At 40.4% G+C, this 10308-nt stretch overlaps 2 protein-coding genes across 7 annotated transcripts in view; one reads left to right on the top strand and one right to left on the bottom strand.

Annotated features, from left to right (window-relative positions):
• rmdn1 (regulator of microtubule dynamics 1) overlaps window positions 1-5772 on the bottom strand; it is a 13472-nt gene extending 7700 nt beyond the window's left edge. Inside the window, exons 1-6 of the mRNA XM_008297633.1 lie at window positions 5286-5772; window positions 4714-4819; window positions 3419-3503; window positions 1511-1670; window positions 886-975; window positions 740-795 (exon numbers count right to left, since the gene is read on the bottom strand). Of these exons, the coding sequence (XP_008295855.1) occupies window positions 740-795; window positions 886-975; window positions 1511-1670; window positions 3419-3503; window positions 4714-4819; window positions 5286-5414 (626 nt within the window). The 5' untranslated portion in view covers window positions 5415-5772. The remainder of the gene's footprint in view (window positions 1-739; window positions 796-885; window positions 976-1510; window positions 1671-3418; window positions 3504-4713; window positions 4820-5285) is intronic.
• Window positions 5773-6108: 336 nt separating this feature from the next.
• Window positions 6109-10308, top strand: part of LOC103369039 (copine-3-like) — a 13900-nt gene continuing 9700 nt past the window's right edge. Inside the window, exons 1-4 of one of the 6 annotated variants that reach the window (XM_008297626.1) lie at window positions 6109-6221; window positions 7164-7336; window positions 7497-7676; window positions 7763-7837. In XM_008297626.1, the coding sequence (XP_008295848.1) occupies window positions 7178-7336; window positions 7497-7676; window positions 7763-7837 (414 nt within the window). In that variant the 5' untranslated portion in view covers window positions 6109-6221; window positions 7164-7177. Of the gene's footprint in view, window positions 6422-7149; window positions 7337-7496; window positions 7677-7762; window positions 7838-10308 lie in introns of all 6 variants that reach the window. The other 5 variants (XM_008297628.1, XM_008297629.1, XM_008297631.1 and 2 more) reach the window with 5 other exon arrangements.

Here is a 10308-nt window from a genome sequence, read left to right as displayed (position 1 = left end):
CGACTGTACAATTTGCTTGAGTGTTTACTTTCTTCATATGTTTGTGCATTTGAATAAGAGTTTTTATTTGTCTGTTGTTCATTGATCTTTTTTCCCCATGTAGTCTAACTGGTTTAGTTTTTGTAGGGTAGCCTATGAGCATGTTACCAGTGTGCCGTTGCCAGCCTACGATTGGTTAACAAGCTGCCAGCCTGCAGGTGATTGGCTGCTGACTGATGAGGCTGAATATATAAAAATCCAAGAGCACTCTATCCCACCTGATCTGCATTTCTGGCTCTGTAGACGATGGGGAGCAGGTGTTGTGTCTTGGCCAGCCCCAGGTGGGGCATGACAGGGTGCTTTATAGTGTACAAGGACCAGCATGCACTGGGGAGAGCCAGTGGTTTGTTTTTTTTTTGTTTTTTTTTTAACCAGAGCAAGAGCAGAAACTGTAATTCTTTGTTCTTTCGTCTTCCAACAAAAACACACGAACTTAGTTTGGACAATGGACTTCTTTTGTCCGTGTGCAGCACGTGCTCAGTGCATCAATGCCTCTTTGATTTTAAGGTGGAGTTAGATTTTTGACAAACAGCTACAACAGTAACTAAGAAATCCCAGCACTTTCCCAGAGTTGTTGTTTTTTTTTTTTTTGGTAGGATTTCAACTCTCTTGTGGGGAAGTACATCAACGCTCAGTTTGTATTCATGCTTAACTGTACTCGCTAAACTTTAAAGTGGAAACAAAAATAAAAAAGACTTACCAGTAACCCAGAATGTGTAAGGACGTAGCGTCTTTGGGGTTGAGCTTGATGGCTTTCTGGGGGAAAAGCAACAAGTTTCACATCAGAATCAAGTTAAATGTGACAATATGACGATGGTGACGACACCGGCACAAACGTTCTCTCACCTCTAGATGCTCCCTGATGATGCGCGAATTTCCAATTTTAACCTTGACTCCTTCGTAATCCCCAATATCGCTGAGGCACACGGCGTACCACTGAGTTAGGACAGGAGGAAAAGAAAGTGAATCTGACCTCGGTGCTTTACATATTGGCAACAATATGCGAGTAAGAATGCATGCAAAAAGACAGCTTGTTTCACTGTGGTGTCCATTGATAATCAGAAGAGCCAAAAAAAAACATCATGGCCACAAACAAAGTTGCCAGAAAGTCTAGTCGTCCCCACAAGATTACTGCGGCCCAAAGAATTCACAATAACAGTGCCATTGTACTGTTTACACTAAAGTCAGATAAATCAAAATGATGTCTGTCAACTTTATCTTTAACTTGTGTGGTTTGTCTTCTTTTTTTGGGGGGGGCAAAGTAACTGAACAAAATGTACTCAAAATACAGTTGTAGGGAGGTGTGTAACCATAACTGGTCTGTATGTTGCTTCCATGTTGGAGTGTCAACCAGATCATAACTGGACATTATCACATGTGTCAGTACTGATGTGTCGCGACACCCCGAACCGACTTGTGACTTTGTAGGAAACATGACGGAGAGGAATCAGCAGCGAAATCGCCGTCTCACTTTGTGTGCCGCGAAACACATCTCGTCCTTCTCCAGAGCCTTCGTTGCGTATTCGAAGGCCTCAAACGTCAGCTGCTTCTTCCGCTCGCCCTCCATGTTGGGCAGGAGGGACAGGTCGCGAGAGGCCCGGGCCAGCCTCCACAGGAACTCTGCGTCATCACTGCATGGAAACACAAAAGCTCACATGAACTCTACAGATACAGCCAACGTATGCATCAGTCATTGTTGTCCAACTTATTACAAATTCAGTTTATATGGAAAAATATAATCCTAATATTCGCAAAGGCAACACAGCGCTGCACACAGCAAATGACTTCATCGAGAAGTCATAACCCCTCTATATGGAGGGTAAATGACAATGTGTTGGTCAGAGCGGTAATCACAACGTTTCAAAAAGCCATCTCTCACCATGTCAGTCAATGAGCCTCCATAGCTACCCACAGAAGTCCTATCAATGATCACTGCCTGTTCTCTCAATCAAGTCCATGCTGGGAACGTTCAATCGTGTCTCAGTCTTGTTTCGCCACCTAGCTGCACCGTTTCATCCCCATATTTACATCAGAGAGAGACTTGCAGAGAATTTGGAATTTAACAAAAACATTATGAAACTCTCCAAGGCTGCTGGACGTGGCGGTGGTCTCATCACACGTCTTAAAAAGCTGTTTAGCAAGGACAGTCGATGGATGAAAGTATCCACCATGTTTAGTTGGTGTTTTTTTGTTTGTTTGTTTTTTTCAAGTTGGCAAATAATTTAAATTTGTTTTTTTTAAATGTTTAAATTTTAGTTCTTTAAAAAAAAAAGAAAAAAGAGGGACAATCATACAGAGTTATTTTGTAGCTCATGTTATATGCTCTGGTTTACAGTTCAGGGTCTTGAAAGAAGCTAAAAATTAATTTAAGGAGAGGACTGGATATCTTTACATGTTTTCCTGAACAATTGTTCCGAAGGTTTAATAAGGATGACATTGTTCATGGCCAACATGTGCGGTCATTTCATTTGAGAATACATCGTCCTCAAAGAGGCATAGTTTTCATATTATAGGTGTAATATAGAAGTAATTGTTTGTGTTTGTAAGTGTTGGAACCTAAATGGCGTATGGAGCTGAAGGCAGGGCTGGACATAGTGATTCTGACCATCAGGTTAAACAAATAAATAGTCTTAATTCCTGGGCGGGGACAGGGAGAGACCGAGACAGAGAGAGACAGATAGAGAGACAGAAAGCATATGCATTTTCACAGTTATATCCAATAATAATGAGTGAAATAAAGTGATATTAGTATATTATTACATTATTGGCTCAGTTATTACATTTGCAAATTTTTTTTTTTTACCAGGCCAATAACGTAATAAGTTATTTTGTTATTGGCCATAAGTTATTACATTATCGGTTCAGGACTTTTATTACATTATTGGCTTCTACGCAGCATTATAACAAAATTAAACGCTCCACCTTGTGCTGATATAAAAAACTTTCACTCCTCACTTCTGAGCATAAAAAGAATGCAGGACTTGGACAGTATTTTTTTTACTGTGATTTTAATAGTTCAGTGAAGAAAACAGTTGAGCTACTTCTTGTACCACCAACATTCTGTCGGACAAAAACTGAAACTGAAGTAACAGTTTGTCACTAAATCTGGCTCTTCTGTGCTCTGAAAGTGCAACTAAAATCCTGAAGGACAGATCAGATGATGCTCTGAATGTCAGACTGAATTTTTCACCACAGACAGTGAAAGAATTTCCCCCTGGGGGCTGATTTAATACCGGGGCTCGGTACCCGTCCCCAGTAATAACACATTGCACCCAAAATAGAGTACATTCAGTTCACTGTTAAGGAAAACAGACACAGAAACAAATCTAAAAGGTGAGAACAGACACTGAGGATGCAATCCCTCCTCTCCTCTCCTCACCTGTCTTTGAACTGCAGCAGCAGCTGGTAGAGTTTCTCGGTCTCTGCACAGCTGTACAAGTAGTCGGCCTGCTCCAAAAGCTCCGCTGCACAAACACAAAGCACAGCGAATTCAGTCTTGACCTGTCTCGACTTGTAGTTCACTAAAACAAACCTCGGCTCGGTCTCCAGTTTTCTTCATGCAAAAAAAAAAAAAAAAAAATCGGACTTGAACAACGCACGTGTTTGTTTCCGATATTGTGGATAAAGATTGTGGTATTCAAAACACCTAATTTCATATTTAAAAAGTTTGTGTCGAGTCACTTGTATTCATACAGAGAACAGCTGTTGAACCAGGACTTTCCACTAGAAAAATACCGATTAGAATTAACTTAACAAGCTGAAATATTGAGATTAGGATCCTGTAGTGGTATTTATGGTACGAGTAATTTAAATGTTAAGCATAAAATTGTTATAATTAGCTATGTTTTGACCTATCATGTATTCTGAATCTGTATTTCTCCACTGATCCTGTTTTTTCTACTGAGCACAATGCATGTCCTTGAAGACAATATGATAACTGGTTCACACACCAGGAGACAGCGGAAACTCCTCTATTCTATTCCTGTCCAAGAAGACAAATGTGAATTGTTTCCAGATATCGGGGCTCTTTCTGATAGCTCTCTCGTGAGAGCTCTGTCACTCCGAGCCCAGCGCTGCCTCACTTTACCTGTGACCTAAATAAATTCTACATCTGTGAACTGAAAATTTCTCCAGTTTGTTCTCGGGGCTAACAAATCTGGTGCGGTGACCCGGATTGGTTGACTCTGAGACCACGTCTGATTGAGGACTGCCAGAGTCGATTGGAGGTGAATTTTTTTTCAGACAATTCCAGGCGCCTGTAACAAAAAAGTGAGCAGAAAACCTCTTTTCTACTTGAAGTTTCTGCACATTGGGCATACCAAAAAGAAATAGTCTGGATAAGATTCATCTCTGATCACTAAAAGCTTCGTAGTATTTGTTTGGTGAATAATTAATGATCGATTTTTTTTTTTTTACTGAAATGGTCACATGTAAATTATAAAACACACAGTCTCCAGTTTGTTCTTCGGCTTCCAATTAAAGAATCGCCGCTAACAGACTAAAGACAACTTTACTTGACTGTAATCAATATTAAGGCTAAGATCTGGCACTATCAACTATGGAGACTAACCTACATGAAAACCCAACAAATTCAAGGATTCCCTGGATTCTCTATGAGCAAGCTTTCTTTTTACTTCCATTACTTATTTATTTTGCGTGTGTGTCACAGTCTACCTTTTTCTAAAGCGCAGACGACAGCTGAACTCTGAACTCTGTGATAAGCTTTAAATCCCAGGAAGGTTAGCGTAGGAATCCCCAGGAAGAACGCAGCTCGGCCGCTCTGTGCACAAGAGAAGAAGTGAACATAAACAATGAAAATGTATGCAAGAGATGCAATCAGAAATAAGAAGTTGTTTTCATTTAGAATCACTGGTCACAGTTGACCCAGAGTAACCTGCCACTAGCAGAGCTGCATTATTCAGACACCAGGTCAATGCACTCCCTCATGTTGACTGAGTGTGTCCTGGGATGTTTAGAGAATTACAACAATCATACTCATCATTACATGTTGGTACAATCCTGCTGCTCCTGAAGCTGCAGCAGGTACTAATCAGCTCTGACAACATTATCGACCTGATGCCCTTTAACCTACATACAATCAGTCGCTTTTTTTTTTTGGAAGTGGCACTTTACAAAGCACAATCACTGACAGGTGAAGCAGTTTTATTCAGACTAACAAAACAGTCCGAGGAGTCACAATAGTTAAAATAATAATAATAAATTTTAAAAAAGGTATTGTTGTTTACAGTCAGAGCAGGGACAGTCCCTCCTAAAGTTGTCCGGAAGTGGCGCTTGGTCCCCCTGATTACTCTCGCACATGATGCATATTCCAGAAAAGTCCTGCTGACACATCGTGCAACAATTCTTCCAGCCATTGTATCAAAAGTCCCAACAGTCAGTAGTCAGGAATGAGAAGCGGTGCAGCTACAAGACCGGGAGGGGGGCGGCCGTGAGCGCAAACCGGAAACGTTCAAGAGCGCAAACCAGGAATGCTGCCAAAGAACTACAACATTCACGGATATTGTTCGCTGTAAATCATATAATCTCGTTTGGCATCTTTAAACAGGATGTTGCAGGAGGTGTATGAGGGCCGGCGGAACAGATGCAACAGTGTCGGAGAGGCTAAAAACAAAAATCTGTTTATCAGGTAAAAACTGCTTTAAACGCAGAAAAAAAACAATAAACGCTCCTGTAGCTACACGAACATCTACACAAACGCCCTACACATCTCTTATTGCTAATTAAGTTAGCCACAACAGTAAGCTACATGATAAATTACTGCTACAAAATTTGTTTCCTGAATGCCCCCCGGAGAGGTCCGTCCTCTCTATGCGGTCGACTGGAAACAACCAAAAGGCTCCTGAGAGTTCCGCCGTAGTATCGGCTGGTTATTGCACCACCGCAGACCGTCCCAACAAAGTGCTTCTCATTTATTATTAACACAGGTGGAGCAGACATTCTGTACACGGTCTGCCTCGGTCAAAAAAGTTTACTTTTTGAGAGAAAACTGTGAGAAAATGACTTATAAGTGGGACGACTCGAAGATGTAAGCCTGGGCAGCGCAGTGCCGACTTGGGGCTCCACCCCCGATTTCTTCCAGCTGTTCTTGTCACATAAACGTTACGTGCTCATATACGACCAGAAGCTGAAGTCAAACAGTGTGTTTCTCAGGAATTAAACAGGTAAATAAGCGCCAGCGTGCTGACAACTATTACTAACTGATAATAACGGGGTGGGTGGAGAGGTTTGCTTGTTGAGTTCGAGCAGAGGCGTCGCCACACCCACCTAACTGTCACCGCCTGCATGTTGCTCTGAGCTAATCCCGACGTTAGCCTCGTAACGGCGAGAAACTCCGTCCCCAAGTCTGGTTCAACACCTGTGGGTAATTATATGTTATTACATATTAAGCTGTATGTGTTTTTGAACCTCTTCTTTATCTGATTTTTGCTGTGTTAAAGGGGCATTCTGTGACAAACCAGTGCTAGAGGTAGCTAATTTTTCTTAGCAATAAACCCATGTTGTCACTGGCTTCACTTTATTTACTTGGCACTGACAATTACTTATTAAAAAAGCAGAAATACCCCCCAATGTCAAGGCTAAATTTTCTTTTTGGAGTAAAAGTACAGAAGTTTAACCAGCCAACAACAGATAAAAACCCACTTTTATAGACTTTTATTTCTCTTTTAACACTTTCTAATATTTTTGTTACTGCTTGTAGTTTCCTTTTCTAACCTCCTGATCTTCATCTATTTCTTATCTGTGATTTTCTCTTCAGCTTCTCTCTTGTGTGATGTCGTCCTTTTAACCAGTTTTTAAACTACCTGTCCTTTCTGTACATTTTCATTTTTTACGGTGTGTATTTACATGTGTTTGCATGCACTTTTTTATTGTTTCTACCTGTGTTTGTCCTGTCCTGTCTGGTATTTTACCTGTATTTTACCTGTCAAAGCACTTGTTGTGTGAATTGTTGTTCTTAGAGGTGCTATACAAATAGAGTGATTATTATTCTAACTGATTCCAAAGTAGTTGTTATAGAAACTCCAAATATTGAGGTAAAGTATCATGTAATTGTGCTCTGTTGCAGTTAAATTTGCATATATGGATTTTCAGTGTGTGTGTTTTAGTTCGACGAGCTGCCATGGCCACAGGTGGGGCCCTGATGCCAGGGGCCACTGCTATGGCTACCAAGGTGGAGCTGACCATCTCCTGTGAAAACCTCATGGACATGGATGTCTTCTCCAAGTCTGACCCTCTGTGTGCCTTGTTTGTCAACAGTACAGGCTCCCACTGGTATGAGGTCTGTATTAGGAGGGTTTTATACCTACCTTATTTTGATTAAGCAGTTTATGTCGATCTGTGTATGTGTGTATATCACAGAACTTGTACACATTGTCTTCATAGCTTGAGCCGTGATCTTACATCAGATATATGTTTTGTTTTTTTTCTTTGTGAATTAGTTTGGGCGCACAGAAATGATCCTGAACTGCCTGAATCCGAAGTTTGCCAAGAAATTTGTTCTTGACTACTATTTCGAGATGGTGCAGAAACTGAGGTTTTGCGTCTATGATATTGACAATAACACCTACGACCTGGGTGATGATGATTTTCTGGGGCAGCTTGAGTGTACCCTGGGCCAGGTGAGCTTCGCTTTGGTCTACTTTTAATAAAACGCTGATCATTCCTTCCTTTATAGTTTGTTGATGCCGCTGATGTTTGTGTCCAGATTGTTTCAAACAGGCAGATGACTCGACCTTTGAGGCTGAAGAACAATAGGCCGGCAGGTCGTGGCACCATCACAGTGAGTGGACTTCTGTAAATACGTTTGTTAATGGTAAATCACTTCAGAATATTTGCCAGATAGTTATTTTATATACAGTGGAAACCAGACGTTTACATACACTGTGTAAAAAGACACATAACCTTTTTTTCTCGCTGTCTGACATTAAATCAGACTAAACTTTTCCTGTTTTAGGTCAGGTAGGATTACAAAAATTATATCTATTTGCTAAATGCCAAAACAATGAGAGAGAGAGAGAGAGAGAGAGAGAGAATTGTTTTGATATTTTTTTATTACTTTCTTTAAAGTCAGAAGTTTACATACACTAAGCTGACTGTGCCTTCAAATTATTGGGAAATCCCAGATGATGATGTCATGGCTTTGGAAGCTTTTGATAGGCTGGGGTGAAAGGCTACTCAGAGAGGAAGAAGACATTACTTCAAAAGCAACAGAAAAAGGCAGAATACAGTTTGCAAATGCACACAGGGACAAAGAGCTTATTGTCTTTGGAGGAAAAAGGGTAAGCTTGCCAGCCTGAGAACACCATCCCAACTGTGAAGCATGGGGGTGGCAGCATCATGTTGTGGGCGTGTTTTGCTGCAAGAGGGACTGGTGCACTTCACAGAATAGATTGAATCATGAGGAAAGAACATTGTGTGGAAATACTGCAGCAACATCTCAAGACGTCAGCCAGGAAGTTAAAGCTTGGGCACAAATGGGTCTTCCAAATGGACAATGACCCTAAGCCACATGTGTAAAACTCAAGGCCCGCGGGCCAAATCTGGCCTGCCACGTCATTTTATGTGGCCCACGAGAGATGTGTGTTTCCTAATCTGATAAATTAATGGGATTTACCTGATATAATACAACATAATTTAATGTTATAATTTATGTTGTAATAACACAGCAGTGTGCCCACACAGGGCTCTAGACTGCGACCAAAATGTTCCCATATTTGAGCGTGTGCGAGCTAACGTTTTCACCTGTTCGCATTGTGTGAGTGAACGATGATCATCGGTTGATCTGGTTCCTTCCGTCGGCACAGGTAGATGCAGCAACAGTTACTGTGGTTGGAAATAGTTATATTTCTTCCACATTGACTCAGTCTCTATCTGCCTGACGGGTAAAACAGTTTGGGAAATCCCAGATGATAATGTCATGGCTTTGGAAGCTTTTGATAACCTTTACCAACATGGGGCTAATCAGAGAGGAAGAAGCCGTTACTTGTGGCCATAACAAAGCCTTGATCTCAGTCCCGTCGAAAACGTGTGGGCAGAGCTGAAAAGGTGTGTGGAGCAAGGCGGCCAACAAACTGACTCAGTTCCACCAGTTCTGTCAGGAGGAATGGGCCAGAATTCATCAAGCTATTGTGAGAAGCTTGTGGAAGGAAACCCAAAACATTTGACCCAAGTCATGCAGTTTAAAGACAACGCTACCAGATACTGAGGAGATGGATGTAAACTACTGACTTAGAAGAAAGTATTAAAAAATTCTCTCTGATTATTCTGGCATTTAGCAAATAGAAATCATTTTGATAATCCGAACTGACCTAAAACAGTTTAGTCACATTTAATATCAGACAGTGAGATAAAAAAGAGGTTATGTGTCTTTTTATACAGTGTATGTGCATCGTGAAGTGCTTTAATTTGCACTCAGCTCTCAGCGTTTTACCATTTTGAACAGGAATTAGGAATTTCAAACTGAATTCACTTTTCTATACCCTAATCTGAGCCACTGGGCTTCTCTGAGAAGTCAGAAATTAATCCAGCAAGCATTAACATTCAACCACTAAAGCACATTTTTCTGTTCAGGAATGCAAGTAAATAGCTATAATCTGACATCTTATCAAGAAATGACAATGCACTTTACGATTATTTTAAATTTGAAAATTGATGGATAACAATAGTTCTATTTTAGCACTAAAAATATCATTTTGGTTAAAGAGCTTCTACATACTGGTGTATTAGCCATTACAGAACCATAAAAATGATTTTGGTAATTACCAGTGCTGTTAATTTGGGGCAGCTTTGGCATAAACCTTACAGTGGATGGTGGTCTGATATATGTCTGGGAGTGGTTATCATTAAAAACAAGTTCTATTGCGGTTATTTAGACAGATATTAGAATTAAAAGCTAAGCCACAATTTTAGCAGCACATTTTTAACAAATTTATTTATTTATTTTAACTTTTTTTGTCACAGCATTGGGTTGTAGCACCACAATGCTTCATTTATATTGGCACATTTTGCCGTTATCAAAAAAAAAAAAGGCATCTCCTGCGATGCGGGTATTGCATTTGGCCATTTTGGGTCATTCCATCTCAAATCATCAAATTTTAAAACAAATTGGACTGTACCATCCCTCATTTGTCTGAATTTTTTGTAGCGTAAAATTTTAGCTGTCGACCAGTTTCCAGCACCTTTTATTGCACATTGGAATATATAAAAAGACACAAAATTGTTTATGTGTGTTTCAAGATGGAACTTTTCATG

Source organism: Stegastes partitus, unplaced genomic scaffold, assembly GCF_000690725.1.
Source record: "Stegastes partitus isolate 25-593 unplaced genomic scaffold, Stegastes_partitus-1.0.2 Scaffold1231, whole genome shotgun sequence".
Taxonomy (NCBI): Eukaryota; Metazoa; Chordata; class Actinopteri; family Pomacentridae; genus Stegastes; species Stegastes partitus.
This window is presented reverse-complemented; position numbering and strand designations above follow the sequence as displayed.